General features: G+C 34.3%; 3 protein-coding genes across 3 annotated transcripts; 2 read left to right on the top strand and 1 right to left on the bottom strand.

Moving 5' to 3' along the window:
- Nucleotides 1-1,457: 1,457 nt before the first annotated feature.
- LOC133186625 (uncharacterized) lies at nucleotides 1,458-5,010 on the top strand. Its single transcript, XM_061321860.1, has 2 exons — nucleotides 1,458-1,491; nucleotides 4,522-5,010. The coding sequence occupies exon 2, from the start codon at nucleotides 4,535-4,537 to the stop codon at nucleotides 4,970-4,972; it is 438 nt and encodes a 145-aa protein (XP_061177844.1). The 5' UTR covers nucleotides 1,458-1,491; nucleotides 4,522-4,534; the 3' UTR covers nucleotides 4,973-5,010.
- On the bottom strand, nucleotides 5,005-14,871 carry LOC133186624 (putative pre-mRNA-splicing factor ATP-dependent RNA helicase PRP1). The gene is made up of 13 exons (XM_061321859.1): nucleotides 14,768-14,871; nucleotides 14,405-14,502; nucleotides 13,837-13,985; nucleotides 12,002-12,192; nucleotides 11,366-11,567; nucleotides 10,766-10,942; nucleotides 9,093-9,347; nucleotides 8,463-8,721; nucleotides 8,077-8,268; nucleotides 7,585-7,707; nucleotides 7,033-7,223; nucleotides 6,157-6,326; nucleotides 5,005-5,529 (listed from the first exon to the last, which is right to left on the bottom strand). The coding sequence occupies exons 1-13, from the start codon at nucleotides 14,818-14,820 to the stop codon at nucleotides 5,409-5,411; spliced, it is 2,181 nt and encodes a 726-aa protein (XP_061177843.1). The 5' UTR covers nucleotides 14,821-14,871; the 3' UTR covers nucleotides 5,005-5,408.
- Nucleotides 14,872-14,968: 97 nt separating this feature from the next.
- On the top strand, nucleotides 14,969-24,905 carry LOC133187110 (probable ATP-dependent RNA helicase DDX56). Its single transcript, XM_061322469.1, has 17 exons — nucleotides 14,969-15,098; nucleotides 15,979-16,140; nucleotides 17,465-17,545; nucleotides 17,764-17,837; nucleotides 18,431-18,601; nucleotides 19,392-19,482; nucleotides 20,563-20,627; nucleotides 21,213-21,317; nucleotides 21,670-21,741; nucleotides 21,845-21,964; nucleotides 22,086-22,205; nucleotides 22,869-22,969; nucleotides 23,377-23,450; nucleotides 23,973-24,062; nucleotides 24,177-24,282; nucleotides 24,381-24,493; nucleotides 24,781-24,905. The coding sequence occupies exons 1-17, from the start codon at nucleotides 15,042-15,044 to the stop codon at nucleotides 24,856-24,858; spliced, it is 1,680 nt and encodes a 559-aa protein (XP_061178453.1). The 5' UTR covers nucleotides 14,969-15,041; the 3' UTR covers nucleotides 24,859-24,905.
- Nucleotides 24,906-25,137: the final 232 nt, after the last annotated feature.

Genomic DNA, 25,137 nt, shown 5'->3' on the forward strand with positions numbered 1-25,137 from the left:
AATTTTCGAAGGATTGCAATTTCTTTGGAAGCCTTTTGTATAATATTATCAATATGGTTTGTATTTATCAGAGTTCGAAAATGTAAGCCCAGGATGACAGTGACAAGGTGAAAGGGCAATATGTTGACTGTCTGACACGAAGTGAAGTTAAATTAGATGTTTCATCTTCATCGCTGCCATATATTAATATTAAAGTGTTGCTAGAATTGAATTTCACAAGCTATTACATGTATATGTATCGTTATTTTTTTTTTCTTAATCGTGATTAGTATGTATAAACATTTCTCATATGTATCCAACTTCGGCAAATCTTTGGAACTGTTTGACACGAATTTATCATCTGCAAATAACCTAGAAAAGCCCAGGAGACCACATCGTAGGTCATTTCAGTAGAGGCCGAAGAACATAGTCCTGGTGAACTCCATCTTCTGTTCTTGATATCCGAGTGAGAGAAATTAATATTAAACTTGCTTTGTGCAATTCCCACTAAAATTTTTGACCTATTGTGATCGATGGAAAGATAGTTATTAACCAGGCAAGAACTTCACAAATCCATATTTTCCTAGTTGATATTTTAAAACCTTTCAATGTCGAATGCCTTGCTAATGTCACATTCTTTATTATCTAAATTCAGCAACACATGATACACTTCTATCAGCTGGGTGACTGTTGAATGATTTCGCATAAACCCAGCTTATAGTTTGTATAATAATTTTTGCGATACTAGGTGTTATAGATATATGTTCTCAGTATATTTGAACATTACTCTGTCAAAGATTTTTCGTGTAGAACTTATTACAGGCACTAAGTATCAGGGGGTGGGGAGGGTTCCACTTTTTTCCAAAATTAACTTTTTACTGTTGAAAGTGTTCATTGAAAGGGTGGCTGCCCCCTTTTTTTGTTATTGCGGCACATTTAAATCGTGGTATTATGTCAATGTATTAATAAAATTTGGTTTTAAAAAAAGTTGCACCCCACTTTTCAAGTTTGGCTTCAGTCCTCTTCGCTCTTCAGTGATGGGAGGTTATGAACAAGAAGTGCAATCTTCTACCGAATTTTCGCGAGAGAGAGAGAGAGAGAGGGGGGGGGAGGGAATCTGCGATTTACTAGTAATACCAAATCCCAAATTTTCAAAGGAAAGGAAAGGGTATTTACTTGCAAAAGGATAGTACTGATTAAAAGAAAAACTTTTAAAAGTGATAAAGGAAAACTGACTCAATAATATCGGGGGGGGGGGGGGGGATGGGTGGGTATAGGCTTTTATAGTAGCATTTTTGCTGCAAAAGCACTTTCACAGCAGGAAACGGGGGGGGGGGGTTAGACTAGAGTGAAAAGAAATCTACCAATATTCAGAAAGCATTTTAGGTTAGTTGTGATTTTCATTTCATTTTAGAATCATTAGAGCACTTCATATGATGCATTTAGATTGTGACGTCACAAAACGTTAAATCAAACGTAACGGTGCTACATGTGAAAATATACATAATACAGGTAAGATATTTTTCTTTAAATCGTTTTGTTATATGCTTCCCTAAATGGGAGTGTTTTTTATCACAATGTGGGAAACATGAATGAATTAGTATAAAGTTTTTAATGCGATTAAATCATGATCTCAATGATGAAGGAGGTTTAGTGTCGCCTTGGTTCGACATAAAACTGACGTTATCCAGGTATTTTTTGACGTCCCAGTCAGTGACAAGCCTGGAGAAAGTTACAGTAGATATTTCGGACAAGGCTTCAACGGTATACCCTCCTTTCCTCCTCCCAATAGATTCCGGTGCTAGTTAGTTGTAGACATTTACGTTATTATTGCATGTACAATCAAGAGTCAAAAGTATTTCCGCACAGAATTTTTACTATATTACAAACTTCACTTGAAAAGCCAATCGCAACTTCTCGGGCCTTTCCGACTAGCGGAAAAACGTTGTTTTTCCGACCTCTTACAGAAAGACCCGAGATTATGCGATCGTTGAAAAGCATTACTAACAGCTTTCAATATAAAGAAAAATTCACGAATCATGCACCATTGTCTAGATCAAAAGCTGATATTTCAGGAGCGGATTCAGGCGGGCGCTCTTATTCTCTTTAAAGTGGACAGGATTTCGCCTAGATAGAATGTTCTATCTTTAAAATGATAGATGTCCTACGGACCCGGTTTAATGTGGTGAGGGCCTGTCCCGAGACACAGTTAGATTATTCTAACTAGCTTTCGCCAACATCCACGTGGATTTAGGCGAAAGCCTGTCCACTTCTCTAAAGAGAATAGGGCGCTATCAGCGTTCATGCCCTCTAAAACAAAACAAAACAAACAAAAAAAAAAAAACAAAACAAAACAAAACCAAACCCCCCCCCCCCCGAAAAAAAAAAACAAAAAAACAAAAACAAAAACAACAAAAACAAAAACAAAATCAAAACAAAAAAAAGACAAAAAAAAACAACAGTTTTCACTGTCATACTTTGATGTAACAAAGGCTTTTTTTTAAAGAGAGCTTACGCAAGCCCCCCCCCCCCCCCCAATAGTCCTTGTCCTGATCTTGATCCGCTCGGCGGTACTTGGACCCCTTGCCATCTAATAGCACACCCTTTCATGCAAAATCTTGGATCCGCGCCTGAATTTGTTTTTTTTTTTTTCTTCTGGTTTTAACAGTCACTACGATAATGAATTTGAGCTTCGTTTGTTTCACGACACGCTCCTCAACTATCTGTGTTGTTTCTCTTCGTAATATATAGAAAAAATCATAATATTTACATTATCTTGTGATTTCTAACCGTTTTCAAAATGTCTTAGAAAATAAATACAACAAAAATAGAGATATTGACCATTCAAATGATCATATAGAAACACCACCCTCTGGTATCTTGCACAAACGCCAGATAAGGTACTTAATTTTTTTGTGCGGAAACTTGTTTGCAAGCAAGTAGCAATACTTCAATGACAAATTCTTGGGAAAATTATATATTATTGAGGAACGTGTCGTCTGACCTTAAATAAATTGTAAATCAAAATTACAAGTCTAATAATTGATTCTTAAATCATGAAATACATGAAATATCAGGTAAAATTAATTTTTATCATAAATCATCAATTCTGCATATCGCACGCGTGTGAAAATTTTTTAATGACATCAATAAATATAAAATTTTTCAAATAGGTTTGTAGTGGCCGGATAAAAAAAAGTTCGGAAATACTATTGACCCTTAGTGTACATATCAATTAGTCAATCTGAAATTATAAAGAAAAACATAAAAGGAGATGGGCGAACATAGCGTGCAGAAAGCCTATAGCTTCAGATATATAAAAATCATGTTCAGTTTGTGAATTTAGTATTTAGAGTAAAGTTCTCATTATTGAAATTTATGAAATTATGATAAACAAAACTATCTTGAGGAAAATTTTCTCGGCAAAATTTATTCTTTTATTTAAAAAAATAATGAGGTATTCGTGTGGTTCGAACCCTAGCAATAAAAATCCTGAGTATCATTTTCTTTCGAGACTAGCACGCTAACCACTAGACTACACAAGTTTTGATGAAATGTGGCATTTAAATCATGTTTGTGATGTGACCCTTGACTTAATGGACTTAAGTATTTCTCGAAAAGCTGCGAACGTTACGTCATAAAAGTATATTTTTAAGGTATAGTGGGTCATTGCTCCATATTTTTGTAACCAAAAAATGTATATTTTTATGCAAACTTTGAGGATTAACTTTCAAAAAGGTGGAGCGGAGACCCACTCATATCGAAAAATAGTATTATAGTATGAGAAAATGATTCTTTTAGCCCGCTTTTGTGTGTGTCTAATATTTCACAGGCAAATAATTTCTATCTTTGAGGGATTTTTGCAAATTGTAGAGATTTTACATTAAGTATATTTTAATGTTAGACGAAATATCAAGGAAAATTTTGATATAATTGAAATTTAATTTTTCATCTTCATGTTTGTCACACTATAGGCTTATCGCTCGTCATGTTCACCCATCTCCTTTCTAAATACTCTTCATTTGTCTGTAGGCGCAAAATTCTCAGGAAGGTTGCTGCAGATCTGTAGCTCGCTGGTCAGAAAAAAATTGGGATGGAGGTCTGTCATATTTTTTCCGGAGAGCTACAGTTCTGCTGCTATCAGGAAGCGGTGCGTTGAGTGCAATTGCACCCCCGTTAAAAAAAAAAAAAAAAAAAAAATCTCGAAAAACATTTTGAACCTGGCGACAGCTCCGAGACACCCAGCTGTACTAAAGTCACTAGAATATCTTCAGCTATCATTAATGTCATGATCATGCATGCTGGACATACGTTCATTACGATACTCTTTATTAACCAACAATTTTGTACTCCAGCTAAAAATCAAAATAGACAGTCATGAGTGTGTGTGCATGTTTCATAATGGTGGAATTTTACACACACACAGTGTAGATTATTTTTTTTTTCTATTTTACTCTATAACCTTTTAAAAAGTTCTTTATCTCCACAACTTTGAATCTGTTCAAGGTTCAAGTTTATCAAATAAAATCACTTCATTTTCAGTCAAGGCCTAAACATGAATGCCCAACTCAACACAGTATTCCTTCAAGAGAGTCACGCAATGCTGAGCAGAAGTAAATCCAGATCCCTTTTAGAACTTCAGAGGAGACGCCAAAGAGACAACCGTCTTAACCGCCTCGGGCGTATAACGGAAGCGGAAGTGAAAATGATGAGCCTTCCATCAACCACCTGTCAAGAGGTCAACAGTGCTGCAGCTAACAGTACAAAAGACCATAATATCCCCAAACAAAATAATAAAATCAGCAATAACTTCTACATCAAGACCTCAGACACCAAAGCTTACGGGTCTCTGCTTTCATGCCCCCAGACTTTACAGGTTTATCCCAAGTCCATGTGTCCCAACATTGAAAATCATCTTGTGAGAATTTACCTTGACAAAATTGCTCTTCCTTTGGCCTGCCCCACCTGCTGGAGTTTACAGAGAAATGCATAACTTGTTTGAAAGCTACAAATATAACACTGATATTCTGATTTTTTTTATTGTTGTTCTCAGTTTTAATGGATGGTTTACAACAAATATAGCTTCAACGAATTTAACAGTACATCTATGAATCAAGAATGAAGAAAGGCTTGTACTATTTCCTGGCACTGCTTTTCTTTTCAGCTAACAGCAATATTTCTTAAATGTGACATGAAAAACAATCGTCTCAAGTATCTTTGAATTTAAAAACAATGATGTCTTATTTTCCACTAAAACATGGATATTGTTCTTGGTCTTCATCAGTGATCAGAAAAAGTGACAATTTTCACCTCGGTAGCAAATCTGAACCCATTTAAAAAGCCACAATGCACATGAAAATGAAAGCAATACAGTCAACCAACACACTGCACTTTTTGTCAGTTGCCTGTCACTTGTTTGTGGTTGTAGGTTAGAATCCTTCTTGATACTGTTTACTTTCCATCTTAGCAATGATACGTTCTAGCTGTCTTCTAGCCTCACACATTGGGAAATTACTCATGTCGTAGTACTGTGGTGCTATTTTGATCAGCCTGTAAAATCAACAGTAAGGCAACAGGTTATGTTTTGCATGTAAAGAAAAAACTATATTACTGATCTATATTATCAGAAATTTCTTATTAATGTTTAATGACCGCTGATAAGAGAGATACTGTATACAGGGTTATTTTCGCCCCTTGTCGTTTTCGCCCTTTCACACTTGCGAACAATTTTGCCCCATTTTAAAAATCGCCCAGTCACAGCTCTGTTTAAGAAATTATAATGTCTTCTTTGAATTCACCCTGTTATGAATTCGCCCACCAGTGTGTAGAAAATAAAATGGAGCTGAAAATTTCCCTGTATACAGTAACTCTCATTGGGATAAATGACTACAATGGACCATTCCTGTCAAAGTTTGCCCTGCAAGGCATACTGTCAAAGTTTGCCCTGCAAGGCATGCTGAAATTTGTATAGATATTTAATTAAAAGGAGGATTTTTTTTGGACAAGCATTAGTCAACAAAGAAATGATGATCCCTAAGCATTCATGTTCATTCAATAAACTTGGATTGTTCAAAATTAAAACAAAGTGATGAAAATAAAAATTAAGCATGGTTCAAATAAAAAATCCTCAGGCCTTTTCACATCATCACTGTTGTAATAAATAAATCTCTAACAAACCATTCTGGTTTGATGTCAGTGACAGTCCTGATGTAGTTTTTGGTGGTCAGTACAAACTCATTGTACAGGACCCACTCCGGTTTGTGGTCCAGACAGGTAGATGGGTGGAGCTGCACCACCTGGCTGTCCTTCACTGTCAGGTAGTGACCAGTTCTCTCTAAGTGAGCCACCTACAAAAAATGTCAGATGCCATAGAAAAATATAATCACATGGGACTTGTAGAATATGGCAGTAATACAATTTTGAAAGATATTTAGAAAAGTAACAGCTGTTCACGGAGTATAGATTATTTCCTGTACAAGTATTTCTTTTAGAAAATTTTATAATAAATACAGCAGTACCTGCCAACAAAATTGATATAAAGGGGTAATAATTTCATGTAACTTTGACAGCCCAGGGATTTTAAAATAAAAGTTTTGCAAAAGTGCAAGAAAAATATATGTACCCGTAGTTTGATTTTTAACCTGAAGTGTTCCTGATCCAAAGTATTTTTGTTCAAAGAATGATCAGTTAATGTGTGACAGAATTTAATCAACAAAAGTTGACAGGGGTTGCTCATAAAAGTTGACTAGGACCAGCCAATAAAAATTGACTGTGATAAGTGCTTAAAAGTTGACTAGGGTGTTGACAGAGGTAATTGCAAAATGGGGGTAGGACAATAAAAGTTGACAATGGTGAGCTCTTTATGAGCTTACACAAAAAAGATGCATAAGATCCTAAACAGAGTATGTACTATATACTGGGAAAATAGAAATATGACATTAAATAGACAAAACCTGTTTGACTGACCAGTAAGGAAATGTAATCACAATTTTCAAGTGACTAAACTACTACATCAGACCCTTAAATGTAAACAAGTCATTCAACTCTACTTACCTGCATAAAAAATCCTGACACTAGTGCCTTTCTGATGTTTAGGTAATAGTCCCGGCTGGCGAAGTCCGTACTGGCTCGTCGAAGGTTAAACCTATCCATGATGCGGGCCAACTGCTGTCTCACGTTGTCGGCACTCTTCAGAGACCTGTAGTTCACAAAGTTGTCGTAACACCATTGGGGGTCCTCCTGGCCTGTCAAAGAGAAAATTAAATCTTATTAGAAATGGGCAGTTTCAGAGTAAGAAGGTACTACCATGTATATGAGTGGTTGTGTGAGAGCCTAAATAATGTCCCTATGAACTGGGTATAACAAAAGCTAAGCACCCATATCATGATAAAAATTCAGTCTTGACTATAGAAATGGCTTAATAGATCTACATGTCATTCAGTATAAATCTTATGAAAACTTTGTGTCTCAAGACAGTAATAGAAAGTTTAGTGGCGATTTGAATAAATAAGGCCATGTAAATTAATTAACCAAGATTTTCTTCATAAAAGGCCAATTTTTTTCATTACTCTTACAAATCAATAAATATTTAGAAATCCCACTTACATTGTTTAAAGGCATGGTAAACATTAAGCAGAGTTAGATGATCACCGTCTATGTGGGCAAATCTCATCTTGGCCTCGTCAGCAGTTTTCTTCATTTCCGTGGGTCGAACAAAGCACTGTGGGACTAAACAGGGGGGTACGGAACGGGGCCAAAACACGGCCCAGCCCCATCGCCATTAGTGACATCACATCAAGTCAATACTAAAAGGAATGTTCTAAGTTATGCAGTGCACGGATCTACTCTATACGTCCAATTGGACAGTTAACTGTTTTAATTTTAAATTTGACATTTTTCATCTTACGTGCACTGCAGAGTTAAAATCCTCAGCAAGAAAAAAAAAGCATCATTAAAATCATGTTACAAAAACATTAAAATAAAGTTGTGGTAACCAAATCAAAACAAAATGCATCTAAAATACTTCATATCTGAATTCTAAGGATTGTAAACTGAGCAAAAGAATTGATCATTTGCTCCGGATGTAACAATGGCTACCTGACAACATGGCAGTGATGGACAAAATCTCATTAGAACAGCTGCAATCACAACTGGCTATGACCATTTTGGCTAGCTGGGGGTCCAATGGAAACTCAGCCATCATGGATCCTAATTCAGTCAGCTCTCCATCGTCATCCAGAGCGGCCAAGTAGTTCAACAACTCCAAGGCTCTCATAAGGGTCTCAGGGGCTGTGCAACAAAAAAAAAACCTTGTTAGTGCTATGTTTTTCAGAGGGTTTCAAATCCCCCAAAATTTGTACATTTTTTCTTTCAGCATTTTTGTATGTTTGCAGCAAATAAAATGTCTTCAGAAACAAACTTTTACTATAATCTAATTAATTTAAACCTTAAAAACATAAGATATCAACACAAAAATATCATACCAGGTGGGTCCATGAAATCAAAATGCACCAAATCATCAATTCCAAGTTTCTTCAACTGTAGCACTACTGATCCCAGATTTGACCTGAGGATTTCAGGGTATGTATTGTCCTGCATTTCATTTTTATATGCTTTCTCTGTGTACAAACGGAAACATTTTCCCGGTTTTGTTCGTCCAGCTCGACCTGCCCTTTGCTGTGCACTGGCTTTACTAATGGCTGTTACTAAAAGAGACTCCACTCGTATTCTGGGGTTGTATACCTATGTATCACAAAATAAAATCACTTTTGGCTTCAATGACCGTTATAATGAAAGTCGGTGAACAAAGAATTGATGCAGAAAATTTTACTTCCTCATCCTAACATGGTTGATAAATGAACAGTGATGTCTCATTAAGATGTTCTGTCTGGAAAATGATGGAACTGGATTAAAAAATTCAGATCTTTGAAAGCTAAAAATCTGGACCCGCAAAAAAGAAATAAAATAGAAAAATCGTCTAGAAGTGACAGGATTATTGGCATCCGAATTACATGTAACTAGCCATCACAGTATTCAAAAGTTTAAATGTTTTTCCCCCAAACAAAGTCACTTCTTTTTCAAAAGCAGTCAACATATTAAGGTTCATCACTTACCTTCTGTTTTGCAAACCCCGGATCAATCACAAACACGACCCCGTCTATAGTAAGGGAGGTCTCAGCAATGTTGGTCGATACCACAACCTTTCTGCCTACAGCACCATTAGGTTTAGGAGGGGGAGGGGCTTCAAAAATTCTTTGTTGTAAATTTGGGGGTAGTGTGGAATACAGTGGTATACATTTCATATCCCCCACCTCTGGCCCCAAGTTGTCAATTTCTCTCTGAAGTCTTTTACAGGCCTCATCAATTTCCTGTACAGAAAACGGTTTAGAAAAAATTAGTATTTTCTATAAGAAACGTTTCTAAACAAAATGTGAAGATATTAACGAACAGTGAACATGCTCAGAAGTCCATTTGAACAAAAATAATTGTGAGCAGAACCAACACGTACCTCTAAAAAATGGAAGTAGGATATATGACCACATGCTTTTATGTATTTTGATAATGATAAATCAAAGAATTACTTTTTCTTTATTTTTTTTCACCAGCAGAAAAAAAGGTCTTTGTGAGCTCATGAAACTCTCAGGGACCTGTTTTACAAAACAACTTACGACTAGGTCTAAAAATTTTGGTTGATTGTAAAATCTTGCAAAATTAATGATTCTCTTTAAAATTGTTCGCATAAATATGTTTCAATAACTTCTTTTCAAAAAGATTCAGACCATTTTCAAATCAATGTAAAATAAAAAGTTATTTACAAAATTAAATTTTGGTCTTAGTCGTAAGTTCTTTTGTAAAACGGGCCCCTGGTGCCAGGAGGTAATAAATGCCTAAAAAGTGATCAGTGATTTTTCTACATTTTTTAAAAGGGACCTGGGCCTTTACAATTGGGAAAAATCATCGACATTTGTGTAAAATTGGGAAAAATCAATAAGATTGAAATAAACCTTAATTGACAGGTAAAACAAAATATATAAGTAAATGTAACATCATTTATTCAAAATATTTACTACAAAATAACAAATTAGACACAGTTCTACATTTTTAGCTTTTTTTTATCTTTGAAAGTTGTCATTAGTTGTGACCGTCCTATATTTCAATTCTTTTTTTTTTTTTTTTTGCCATAATGGTAGACATAAGAAAAAAATCCTACTCATAATAGCCATTGAAGATGATATAATCTGACATGATTTAAAACAAATCATTTTTCTTCTAGCTTTCTAAATCACCCTAATCATTGTGCTTCAATTACCCTGCAATATTAGTTGCATCTGCCGGGTGTAGAAACAGTTTGATTTTCATGGAATCAGGGATGCTTGTTGTAGAACTACTAGTTCTTGGATTTACAAATAAAGCTATGTTTCGCCTGTTCACATGCATCTTACACTTTCTTACGATGTATTTAGTTTGACATGATCCATGTGTTTTTCTATCTCTTGTAAATGCACAAAATGATCTGCTGTTTTTTCACTATTATTTTAAGAGTATGAATGACCGAGAGCAATAGCGTTCCAATTTAGATAAGTCGTACATAAAAAATTCAATATAACAAAATCAATAACGGTTTTTCTGGGGGGGAAAAGCAACCGAAATTGGGAAAAAATCGGTAATTTTTGATAGGGGAAAGGGCCGATATTCGGACCTAAATTGGGTGTAGAAAAATCACTGGTGATCCACAGATCAAACATCCATATCCTGCAAAAATTTCAAATTCTAAAAAAAGTCTGACCTCTTGACCTGTGAGGAACATTAAGATATCTCCAGGTCCTTCCTCACACATGTGGATCTGGATTACTGTGCGGATGGCAGCTTCCAGATAGTCTCTTTCTGCCTCCGGAGTGTAGAAGATTTCCACAGGATGTGTTCTTCCTGGCACGGTCATCAGAGGGGCATTATCAAAATAGTTCTAGAATAACAAGAAAACAAAGTAAGATTAAATCAAAATAGTTCTAGAATTAAAAGAAAACAGAGTCAGATTACATATATGAATATATGCAATTGACAGAACTTTACATATGAATTTTTAAACTTAACTTCAAAAAAAAAAATATTTTAAAGAGATGTTTCATATTTTCCAGCTTTTGACCCTTCTTGAAATTTCCAATGGCATTTCAATGAAGGTTCTTTGACCCTCTAATAAGCAAGATAACCTCACATGGAAAAATTCGTTCATATAATTGTTCGTAAGTGTAAAGATGATTTCAAATTGTGTGCATTTTAATTATAAATTTGATTTCTTTTCAAAAATCATTAACTTTAAGCAAAATTTTTTTTCAGGAGGGAACAGAGAGACGATAATCCTTAAAATTGAAACTAACTCTAATTTTACCTGAAATTTGCCTGCGTCCAGTGTAGCACTCATGATGATAATTTTCAGATCTGTCCTCTGTTTGGCCACCTCCTTTAGAAGTCCCATCAAGATGTCTGTGGCCAGTGTCCTTTCATGGGCTTCGTCCAACATGACGATGCCGTAAGCTTCTAATAGAGGGTCTGACATGGCCTCTCGTAACAACATACCATCTGTCATGTATCTGTGTCAAGAGAGAAATATTTCTTTTACACATGTACTTACTATAAAAATCACTTCCTTTACAACTATATTTTCTACAATATTTAAATTTGTATTTGTATGTCTAATATATGGGATTTTTTCTATTTCATACACTGACTTGTACCTGACTAAATATTTAGGATGGAATAAATATCTCATTTTTCACATACAGGTTCTCAGAAATAAAAAAGGTTGATGCACAAAATAAATTTCACTAATAAAGATTCACTCCTCTTTGCCCTCTTATTAATTTTTTTTCTAAAAAAAATCATGATAATACTCTATGAATCGAGTCAGGAATACACCCCTTTACACTTCAGAATGACAATATAGCAGAATGCAATTCAGTATATATTTTTATCTAAGTGCTTATAAAGGAGTATTAAAAAAGCCCATAAAATGGTATCCACTCACTTTAATAGAGTTTTAGATGACGTGCAGTCCTCAAATCGAATGCTATACCCCACTTCCTGTCCGAGCCCCACATCCATTTCCTCGGACACACGCTGTGCGACAGACATAGCTGCCACCCTCCTAGGCTGGGTACAGGCCACACCTTTCTTCTGATAGCGGCACCTAACCCACTCCAAACACCACTGTGGAATCTGTAGGATATAAAAGTAATTTAAATAAGTTATCCCACAAAAATTCTCTATTTGTCAGGTCATGACACATCTTGCTCAAGTACAGTTTGGTAAAAAAAAAAAAAAAAAATAAATAAATAAATAAATATATAAAAAAATTGTAACATTTTTAAAATGACAAACTTAGTTCTCCATAAAATTCAGCAAATATTGCATAACTTATTGCATATACGAGGGGCATTTCAGAAGTTCTGCAAACTGGTACATAAAATTTTAACTACGTTACGGATTAAAATGACTCTGATACCACTGTAAAGCTTAGGCAAATATGCATTAGTAGTGACGTCATTTAACATTCAAAATGACGTATAGGTCTGCTAAAATGACGTCATAATTAGGTATACTCTGTATACTGGGAGTAAACATAACTGATAAGGAGAACAATTTTTATGTTGAGCAAGGAGCATATTGCAAAATTTGCTCATTGCTTGGCTTTACGGCAACAGAAATAAAAGCTGATTTAGATGTAGTATATAGAGAGCATGCTCTTTCATATCGTGCAATTGCAAGATGGGTAGTTCAATTTAAAGAGGGTAGAAAATCAATTGAAGATGACCCCAGTTCGGGGCGTCCAGTCTGTGCATATGGCAAAAAAGAAATCGTCGCTGTTCAAAATACGATAGCTGATGATGCTAGATATACAGTTGAGGAAATAGCAGACTTAACTAACATTAATTCGTCAGCAGTTTTTCGTATTTTAAAGGAAAACTTAAAGCTTAGGAAAGTCTGTGCTAGATGGGTGCCGCATCTTCTCTCGGAAGAGCAAAAGCGCATCCGGGTAGAAATGGCTTCACAGTTGCTAACAATTTATGAAGATTGTGACCAAAGGCGAATAAATGAGATTGTAACTGGTGATGAAATATGAATATATTTTTTTGAACCGAAAACTAAGCTCAATAATAAAGTTTAGATCGGTGAAAATGATACAAGGCCTCAAATTGCACGCAGAAACCTGTCTGTCCGGAGAGTAATGTACGCCTTATTTTTTTATTCTAAAGGCCCTGTTGCTCAAGTTCCGGTTCCAGAACACAGCAGTGTTATTGGTCAATTTTATGCAGAGAATGTCTTGTCTCAGGTTGTAGAGCACTATAAAACGACCCGACCAACAACCAGTACTAGAGGAATAAAGCTCCTCCATGACAACACACCTGCCCATACATCAGAGGTATTAACCAAATATTTAAAGGAAAATGGTATTGCCGTTTTACCACATCCACCCTACAGTCCTGACCTAGCTCCATGCGATTTTTGGTTGAATGCCGTTATCAAAGAAGCCCTCCGAGGACGGCGATTTGAAAGTCGTCATGCAGTCGGAAGTGCCATATTCCAGTGTATGAAGCGTATACCGAAAGAGGACTATAGGGCAGCATTTTCCTAGTGGATTTCCAGACTGAAAAAGTGTGTCCAGGTCAACGGAGACTATTTTGAGGGATTGATATAATTTAATTTATGATAATGACGCTCCTTAATTTACCGCACACCAGTTGCCAGAACTTTTGAAATGTCCCTCATATTTTTAAGGGTATGTCTTCCTATTAATTATGTTGATGCATTGATACTTTTTTTTCAGAACTAAAATAAACATGATAAATATCAAGTAGTTACCTGTGTAGTTTTTCCACTACCCGTTTCTCCGACTAGGACAAGAATTTGATGGTTGTTGATGATATCGCAAAACTTTTCTTTGTATTCCCATACCGGTAGCAGCTTCCTTTTGTTCAACAATTCAAAATATCTAGGTGTGTAAGGCAAACCTAAAAAGAAACAGGAATTGTTAGATGTAGCACATGCACATTAAATCCTCTACGATTAAATGTTAGATTGCCATTACACATTTGATTAAATCTATGCTATGAACAATTGCTAATACTTCACTACAAGTATCATATTTAAATGAGTTAAATTGCAGAGAGCCAGAATACATGTATTCACAGATAATCAGACTGGACCAAGGTTCAAACCCGGGCTCCTGAACTCTAGACACATCCTCCTCCGAGCTATTTGGCCATCAGCGAACAAACCTACCTGATGGTCACATGGGATTTTCAAGTTTTCAATTTGTTGTGCACTATCTCCTTTTCCACAAATATTTACATGAACAGGGGAGAGGCTGAAGAAAACTGTTTTAGAATGAAACATTATTTTCAAAAAATTAGATTTTGGCAGTACTCACCTGTAAATGGGTTCATCTGTATGGTGGGTTTGGCAATTCCAAACTGTTCAAATACCGACTTATAAGCCTTCTCATCTTTCTTCTCTCTATCATCATCTCTAAAATATGTCATAAGGTATGCAAGTGATAGATATAAAACATAAATATTGGGTACTGGCAAACCAAAGCTTAACACTTCATTGCTTATATATATCAAATCCTACAATCATTGTAGTGCAATGTTTGAAGATGGTGTGGGTTAAGATTTATTTGTTCTCAAGACTACTGCCTCTGTGACAACCTGTCTAGTTACTTTTTACTCCATTTTTAATTAATGAATCATTAAATATCATTAATTAGATTAGATCAGCATTATTTCTTTACCTGCTCCGTTTAGTTTGCGAGTCACCGACGTCTATGCGGTGTCTCTTCGACATTTTGTCGTTTGAAATCTCTAATTCTCAAATATCCGTCCAGAAAGCGTGCTCTATAATCTTCAGGCATTGTGGGTAAACATTTTCGAGTTTGAGAATAAGGTAACCCTTACCCGGATGTTGAAAGCATTTTGAAGACTTCCGGTTTGAGATAATCAAAACAGTGCCATGTGTCTCGGGGTCTGACAACTAACATTGTGAAGGTTTCGGTGAAATAAGTCGCGATGTCTGACGACACGCTGTCGTTTCATGAGATGGGGCTTGATGACAGACTCTTAAAGGTATGAACAGCCAGTAAAATAATAGTTACATTTAAGTAAATGATGATTTTTGATAGAATCCATTTTTAACAAGTTTTTGATGAAAATTTGTAATATTGAAAGAAAAAAATGTGCGAACATCTGACTTGGTCATTTATAATCATATTTAATTTTATGTACATTATGGGATAAAGTAAAGGTGGTCAGAAGGTGGGTAAGGTTGCACAGTTAAGTTTTAAACAAGACATTTACATGTTAAGAAGGGTGTCTGTGAAGAAGCATAATTTATTTTTAGGAAAATCATAGAAGTCCCCAGGACTTTAACATATATAAAGAGTATGTACAAAAAAATTTGTGCAAATATTCTGTATTTACCGTATGTTTATTACAAGATGCCAAAACCTTTATCTATACGCTTCTTTACTTAGGTCTGTGTGTTCAATCCACGCAAGACATTCGGAAAGTTAAAGGAAGCACTCAATCTACACTGTGACACTCATCATTTGTGTGTTAGTTGCATTTCCCTAACAGAGTCTAAAAAATGCAATTTTTTAATGAAGAGAGTTTTAGTTACTATTTATCTGCAATTTCTATTAAAGGAAGGAATTTCTTTGTTACATGCATTTGTGAAGTTTTGTTTGGCTATCTAGAGAACTTAGTTTGGACAACATAATGCAGTTCATGTTGTCCTATGAGCTAGCTCATAAATGTCAATTTGTTAAACAAGTGCAATTTTGTTTTTCAGTTATCCCTCTTTGTATATATTGCATGTTTATGTTGTCAAGATAAGGCTATTCTTGGCCATGATACACAGCATTTGAAATGTTTACAGGATGGGAAAAAAGTAGATAATTTATTGCAGGAAAATTAATAGATCATTTAAAATTGTAAATATTTGCAGGCAATTTCACATCTGGGTTGGTCTGAGCCAACCCCAATACAAGAAAAGGCTATTCCACTTGCTTTGGAAGGAAAGGATATTTTGGCTCGAGCCAGGACGGGGTCAGGAAAGACTGCAGCATTCTGTATCCCTGTTATACAGAAAATACTGACAGCAAAACAGGTAAATCCCTGTCATACAGAAAAACAGGTGAATCCCATGGTAAAACAGGTCAATCCCTGTCATACAGAAAATACTGACAGTAAAACGGGTCAATCCCTGTCATACAGAAAATACTGACAGCAAATCAGGTCAATCTCTGTCATACAGAAAATACTGACAAAAAAAACAGGTCAATCCCTGTCATACAGAAAAACAGGTGAATCCCATGGTAAAACAGGTCAATCCCTGTCATACAGAAAATACTGACAGTAAAACAGGTCAATCCCTGTCATACAGAAAATACTGACAGTAAAACAGGTCAATCCCTATCATACAGAAAATACTGACAGCAAAACAGGTCAATCCCTGTCATACAGAAAATACTGACAGCAAAACAGGTCAATCCCTATCATACAGAAAATACAGACAGCAAAACAGGTCAATCCCTGTCATACAGAAAATACTGACAAAAAAAACAGGTCAATCCCTGTCATACAGAAAAACAGGTGAATCCCATGGTAAAACAGGTCAATCCCTGTCATACAGAAAATACTGACAGTAAAACAGGTCAATCCCTGTCATACAGAAAATACTGACAGTAAAACAGGTCAATCCTTGTCATACAGAAAATACTGACAGCAAAACAGGTCAATCCCTATCACACATAAAATACTGACAGCAAAACAGGTCAATCCCTGTCTTACAGAAAATACTGACAGCAAAACAGGTCAATCCCTATCATACAGAAAATACTGACAGCAAAACAGGTCAATCCCGTCATACAGAAAATACTGACAGCAAAACAGGTCAAACCCTATCACACATAAAATACTGACAGCAAAACAGGTCAATCCCTGTCTTACAGAAAATACTGACAGCAATACAGGTAAATCCCTGTCATTCAGAAAATACTGACAGCAAATCAGGTAAATCCCTGTCATACAAAAAATAATTATTACAGTTATTACTGTTAAACAAGTAAATTTCAAATTACCCCTGTCACACTTACACAAATACATGTACTGACAAAAAAGTACCAGTAACTAAAATAGGATGTGAATCAAACCAAATATTGTTATCAGATTTTATAGATTTAACATTATTTAGATGACAGAGAGACCTTTTCTAGCAAAAATAGTAGTAGGCTTGAGAACATGGTTGTCTATACTATTGGTCAATACTAGTTGACATACATGTGTCCCTTATTCAAGATGGACAAAAAACCCCCCATTAATTTCTCTAGCTATTTCTGTCATACATAAAACATTGAATTTCTATCACTGCTGTTTTTTAAGAGCAGAAATGATATTTTTGTTCTTTACATGAATGAAATTCTCTTTTCTAGACAAGTGCAGAGCAATCAGTCAAGGCATTGGTGCTGACACCAACTAAAGAATTATGCCACCAAGCTTACAAAAACTTAATGGTGAGAGATTATTATGTATTTGTAATTTTCTGTGAAAGAAGATCAATTCAACGGGTATTTTATTGATCCACATTTACATGATATGGCAGAGAGTTATTTACTGTTTCCAGAACAATATCAATTAGTTTATTTGTAGTTTTTTTTTTTTTTTTTTTTTGATGTTTTGGGAAATTGACTTGTAATTGTGTATACTTTAAATCAATGTCTTGCTTGTATAGGAGCTAACATCCAGCTGCTCTAGAGAAGTCCGAGTCCTTGACATATCCCCTCAGGTGCCTCTACCTACCCAAAAGTGAGCTCTTCTTTAAACTTTACTATCAGTAAATACAGTAAAACTTGTATGATCTGGATGTTGTGTATTTCAAAATCTTGCCTATTGTATGATGAAAACTTTTAGACCCTTTCAGAAAATTCATTTGTTTAAAATGTTGTCTAATCTGGCAAATTTCTATGGAACTAGTGTGTCTGGATTAGACAAGTTTTACTATATATATAGATTTCAAATCAAAAGCAACAGCTCATGCTAATTTGCAACAAGTAAACATGTGACTTAAATGGAATGTAACAAACAAGTTTTAACATCATCTTTCATTTTCTTTTAAAGAAAGAGATTCCCTCAATATTTTTTTTAGTGAGGAAAAAAGCAAGAGTACAGAGTGTTCTTTCTATAATCACATGATCATTAAAAAAATAACAAACACTGCAGAAAACTAATGTACAATTCCTGTGTTCCTAGCTAAAGCTTAATGTAATAACTGTACCTTTTATAATACTGTGTTTTTCTCATATTTCATCAGTCTCAAGCTGAATGTTCAAAGATTTTATTATTCCAATAATAATTACTGATAAATTAATAAACCTTTTTTGTCTGTCATTGTCTTACAGACCCATGTTGATGGAGAGACCAGACATTATTGTAGCCACGCCCACCCGAGCTTTGGCCCACATCAAAGCTGGTAACCTTGACCTTAAACAGTCATTAGAGTTGTTGATTATTGATGAGGCTGATTTACTCTTCTCATTTGGATATGAGGATGATGTGAAAGGAATTCTCAGGTGAAGATTTTGTTTCCTAAAGTGTTTTTTTGATTTTGTTTATTTCATTAAAAAAACTGAGGTAAAGGGAAAAAATCATCTACCGGAACATTAAGTTCAGACAGCAGGAATATATGGAAGTGAGTTGGTGATCCAAATCAAAAAAGATTTGAGGTCCTAGTGACTTGCAACACAACTCTGATATTTTGAATCATCAGATATCTCTTAAAGTTTTTTGATGTCTAAACATGTTCAAGTTGTTGATCTTGGCTTTATTTGTGTACATCCTATTTTTAGGCTTCTCGTATAGATGTAGGAATAGGGATACAGTAAAAACCTGTTTATAAAGAACTCACTTTAGAGGGAAATCTAGGTTGTAAAGAATATTTTATGAATCTTGTAGAAGACTCTGCACTATGTTCTTTATACAGATGTAAAGAATTTTGGTTACAAGAAAGCTAGATTTGAGGTCCTAGTGACTTCTTCATAGCTGAGTTTTACTATATATCTGATGATTTTCCCCAATCTGAGTCAAATTTTCACAACCATTCACTCAACTATTTTGCTTTAAAACACTGAACTAAAACTTACTTCATTACTTTACTTCATAACAAAATACATGTTATGTAGTCATATTTATTTCCAAGAAGAATGTGCATCCATTACAACAAACTGAAATATTTGTTCAAATGCCTCAGTTGTCTGCCTTTCATTATTTTGGTTGAGAGTACATTGTAATAATACTTTGCATTACATGTACCAGTGTTTCACCTGTAAAACTGTCCATTCCTCATTATTTCTTTTCTTTCAGTCAGCTCCCAAAAATCTTCCAGGCTTTCCTGATGTCTGCCACTCTGAGTGAGGATGTCCGAGCTCTGAAGAGGATGGTCCTCCATAATGCTGTGAGGAAAATAGCTTACACTGACACAATTTAATTAAGATTTCTGTAGATTCCTTATTTTATAGGAGTACTGACTCATAGGCCTCAAATTGCCAAAATATGAATTTGCAAGTTGATTGTTAAACAATAGCTTTTACACATATTTCGGCAAAAAATAAATGAAAACATGTATTTTTATTTTGTGAGTGAAGATTATGATATTCACTTTAAGTTTCACAAATATTTTACTGGGCGGTATATATAATTAATAGGGATGGCAATTTGTAACCGGTTAACTGATAACTCGGTCGGAACGATGGCAATCGATTAGAAAATCTGTAATCGGTTAATCGGAAAAAATAAAATATTTGTTAAATTGAACACATTTTTAAAAAAAATTATTTTAAAAAGAGAAATCTCTGCACAAAGAATGATCATTTAGGATTTAACGGATCTAATTTTGACGTACATGTAATTATGAATCTCCAGATTGAGACCGTAGCGTAATTGGTCAGTTTATGTAGTGTTAATTACTGTGAAAACACCATGTCGTTATCCCGACTGTCCTGTAATTCTTTAATGATAATTGAATCATTGAGCACTGTGAATTGGTGTATTTGTTGTTTTCAGTTTTCAATCCAATTTAATTATTAAACAAACATTGTAAATTAAGGGCTAGAGTTCACATGTAGTTTTGATAATCATAGTGAAAATGCAGAAATAACTTTTGTGACATCTGCTCTGGAAAATTATCAAATATTCCTTACGCTTTTTTCATGGTTTTCTCAATTTTATCTTGACTAAATGTCTACTCAAATTTAAATAAAAAATATGTACCCGTAGTTTTCTGATCCAGAATCAAGACTAATGGAATGTTTTAACTTCTATCATCTTATTTGGGTCAAGAAAACATGCATTTTGATACGATTAACCGTTTAATCGGTCGGAACGTCTTATGGTTAACCGATTAGCAATTCTGTAATCCATTGCCATCCCTAATAATTAACTGTCAGTGTTGAACTTTTTCTAAAAAATGGAACAGAATATTCTACATTATCACACAATGTGTTCTGAAATGCTGATAACCTATTTCTAACTGTAGGTGATATTGAAACTTGAGGAATCACAACTTCCTGAGGCATCACAACTGACCCAATATCACATCAAGTAGGTGACTGGTTAAAGTCTTTCCTTTTACAGTTCTTATTCAGTTTAGTACTGTGGAACATCATTATCTTGAATTCCGAATACAATGGTTTTGTCAAAGTGAGTTTGAATTCCCAATCTCTTTTCTTGATATATTTTAACCTCAATATCTAGAATCGGTGGATATCTCAAAGTTTTTTCTTAGTCCCACCAGATTCAACATAACAAGGTTTGAGTGTGTGTTTTTTCTCAAGTGAAGATGCTATATCTTGTTCAATTTTAAATTTTTTGTCTCATTATTGGTATTTTGTGTTTTTAAGAATCCAGTTTTCTTCATTTGTGCTATATTTTATGAAGACAAGCATTGGACAGGTGTTAAATGAAGTCAAGTCTACAAGAAAATATATCTAATTCATATTAAAGTATTCCTCATATTGAAAGATATACCAGTAATTTGTTTTATAGACATTGAAATATGATTAATATGAAAGAAATATTTATTTCATAAGAAGTATTTATTTCATAAAAAAAAGTCTTTCAAAAATGACTACCAGTAATTTTACTGATTTACTCCAATGATCTATACATCAATATTTTATGTTTCAGATGTGAAGAACAGGATAAATTTACTTTAGTATATGCTCTTTTGAAATTAAATTTACTGCGGGGGAAGTCTATAATCTTTGTTAACGAGGTCAACAGGTGTTACAAGTAAGTAAATTTAATTGTTATGGTGGTTTGTAAAAGTTAATCAACAAGAATCTCTAATAAATAAAAGTCTCACTTTTTTTCTCTCTCTCTTTCTAAATATCAGTGGGCATTGCAATGAAAACTGCAATTTCAACCCCTTCCACCCAATTTTTATACCAGTTGATCAACATTTTGTGTTTCTAAAGGTCTAATGCTAAAGGTCTTGATCCCCCATAGTTCCCTAACAATTTGAAGCAAAATAGATACTTCTTTCAAATTTTTTTAGTGCCCTTAAAATTTGGAATTCTTTTGAACCCATTCAGGATGACTTGAAATATACAAGTTATTCTGATGTCAAATCTATTATTTTCAGATTGAAATTATTTCTAGAACAGTTTGCAATACCAGCTTGTGTGTTAAACTCTGAACTTCCAGTTAATTCTAGGTATGTATATCACAAGCTTTATGATACAAAGATTTTCAAATTTAGTTCTGTTATAAGTAATGATTCAGGAAGTAGATGAAATCTGGTCCTCTGATTGTTACAGATGTCACATTGTGAACCAGTTTAATGATGGACTTTATGACATCATCATAGCATCAGATGAAAACCTGCTTATGGATCCAAAGGCTAAGCCACAGGAACAAGAAAAGATAAAGGAAAAAAAGTAAAGACTATTCAATGAAACTGAACAAATGTTCTGGTATAATGAAAAATTAAAATTTTTGTTGAAGAATAACATGAATAAAGTAGTGTATATATTCTGTTATTTATATTTTTATGTTTAGACCTAAGAAGAAAGACAAAGAATATGGAGTCTCAAGAGGAATTGATTTTCAGAACGTTTCCAATGTGATCAACTTTGATTTTCCCCGTGATGTTGATACATACATTCACAGAGTGGGAAGGTCAGAAATTTGAAATCAACATTTCATTAACTGAAAAAAGAAAAATTTAAATAAAAATCTCTCAAAATTGTTAAATTGATGAGAAATATTTTGTTTCAAGATCATTCTGTACAACAGAGTTAACCAAGATTTGTTCAGACAAGTTTATGAAGGGTTAACTCACATTGTCTCCACACTGGGTTTTTAACAACATTGTGATTAACTTGGATGAGGATCTTGGTATTTCACAATAACATTATATTGTAAAAGTTATATTAACTCGACACCACAAGAATATCAGTGTAAACAAACATAGATTAAGTGTTTTGGGTAAATCTAGATAAAGTTGATGCAGATTATCTTGCACTGATGTGGACCAGCCCTGATAGATGTACATTTACAGTTCATTACTTACATATACATACAACAGTGGGCCACAGTCATCAGAACTGAATATGAAGTACTTACTAGATGGTTGCTTCGTAATGCATGTATTACAAGAAATAAAAACAATTTCATTTTTGCCTTTAAATTTTGTACGATCCATAAGTGTAAAATGCATTCATCATTTTCATGTGCTTTTTGCAAATCTTGCTTTTTATATTGCTTGGCTTAAATGTAATTGAAGTAGGCAATTACCAAAATGCCCATTATAACATTTTGTTATGTTTATTGCATATTTAGGACAGCCCGGGGAGGTAACCAAGGTAACGCCCTGTCCTTTGTCAGTGTCAAGGACATTGAATTACTAGGAGAAGTGGAGAAGGCTTTGTCTGAGTCTGGCTGTGAGTATTCCCTAATTGTCTCTCAATTTTACAGATCAATCACAGGAAAGCCTGCTAATTAGAAAGTTTAGTTGTTATTTTAAAGAATTCAAACTTTTTTAAACCATGGCCACCTGGATATCAATGTTTTATTTTGCAAGTACCTGTAATGTGAATTTTAAAAAATCCCCTCAATAAGAACAGTAGTGAAGATTCAGCTTACACAGTGTGGTTCATAAAAGATTGTCAGATGAAACTTCATTGACATTTAAGGACCATGGACCTTTGGCTTTGTTGGGGCTACACGAATTACTTTAAGATCATTTTTTTAAACACAGTGTCCAATTTAATTTGCAAGACACAATATTCAAGTCAATGAAAAATGGAAGGAATTTGTAGAAAATTTATGATATAATTTTTTTTTACAGCTGGGGAGGAAAGTGTCTTTAAGCCGTATAATTTCAAAATGGATGAGATAGAAGGATTCAGATACAGGGCAAAGGTAATCACAAGCAGGAACTACAAGTGCTTTAAGAAATCCTGGAAGTTCCTAACACCATAATTTTATTTGAGGATCATTCTTAAGCACTTTGAACAGCTTTGAATTTTTTTTTATTGAAGAGGGTAGTGCAAGTTTTTGTAAAGCATTATTGCCACTTTAATTCATGTTTATTCACTTCATCCAAATTCTGTCTCAGCTTTACTTTCACTGTTGATTATCACTGTTTTTACAATTGAACAATGCCATGCATGTAAGGAATAATCGGAATTGAATAATTAGGGATTAACAATGCTGAAATTTGGAAATGAAGCTAAAATAGAGTTGTAGAGAAGGAATAGAAAAATTGAGCAAATTCAAAATGGTTATAATTATATTTGATACATTTTTTGATCAATGTTGGCTATAATTTTCTATACTATTCAAAATACTTAATTGAATTGATGTAATTAAATTTTGACATGACCAAAATTCAATAATTTAGAATGAATCAAATATTTTTCAACATGTTTTTTTGTTCACTAGGATGCAATGAGAATGGTGACAAAAACAGCAATAAGAGAGGCCCGATTGAAAGAAATCAAACAGGAGATGCTGGCATCCAACAAACTGAAAGTAAGGTCAAAGTTCAAATAAACTGAAAGTAAGGTCAAACTTCATATGTCACAAGTTCATTTTAGAGTAGTGTATGTTAAAATAAGTGTAACAATGGGATTTGTTCTCTTTCAGACATATTTTGAGGATAATCCTCGTGACCTCCAAGTTTTACGACATGACAAGAGTCTTCACACAATCCAGGTACAGAAACATCTCAAAAACGTGCCGGATTATCTAGGTAGGTGTTCTTTGCATTTAGGAATTTGTGCATTTAAAAGTCAGATGCATGTAATTAATAAATAAAGGTCTAAGAATTCTACTGCTTACTGTTTGCAGTTCCTAAAACTTTGAGACACATGCGCGGCATGTCTTCAAAACCAGGAAAATCAAAAGGGAGGAGGAAAAACTCTGCACAAAAAGGACCAACACGAGCAGAAATTAAATACAAGGTATTAAATAAAGATGGAGTAAATCTTTTAATTGATATTCTGAGATTAAAATTCTCCCTCTGCTAGTACAAGTTTGGTTTTATTTCGATGAAAATTAATTGATACAAGTTCAGCAAATACTATGATCTTGTCAGAGATGTCTAGTTATACATGTAGGTCAGGTTCTTTTTTTTTTATTTGGTAATTAACTTTCAAATTAAGATTATGAAATCTATGATTTTTTTGTCAAAAGGACATTTTGAGAAGAAATGTATATATCTCTTTATTATTAAACCTTTTATTGACAGAAAAGGAAAGCTGACCCCTTGAGAAGTTTTGAATCAGCGGGTGTAGTGGGTGGGGGCAAGAAGAAAAAGAAGTCCTAGTATTGTACTCTACTTTTATAAATAAATGTTACTTGTGTTAAAATTAATACATGTTTTTCTGTTGTTTATGCATTCATTCACTGACCAAAGCGAGATAGAATACCATGTTTTCGCCAAATTGCCCCTTGTATGAGGGAGTGCATATATACTTAGTTATGTGAAAGAATCAGCTGTGAGTCAAGTTTAGGGGGGACCTACTGTCATATAAAGTATAAAATCATACTTCATTTACTGATACATATTGGTGAGAGCTATTCAACTCCATCAACATTTTTTGAC

The sequence above is a fragment of the Saccostrea echinata genome, unplaced genomic scaffold (assembly GCF_033153115.1).
Source record: "Saccostrea echinata isolate AGI-Se365-2 ecotype Australia unplaced genomic scaffold, CSIRO_AGI_Sech_v1 ptg000014l, whole genome shotgun sequence".
Taxonomy (NCBI): domain Eukaryota; kingdom Metazoa; phylum Mollusca; class Bivalvia; order Ostreida; family Ostreidae; genus Saccostrea; species Saccostrea echinata.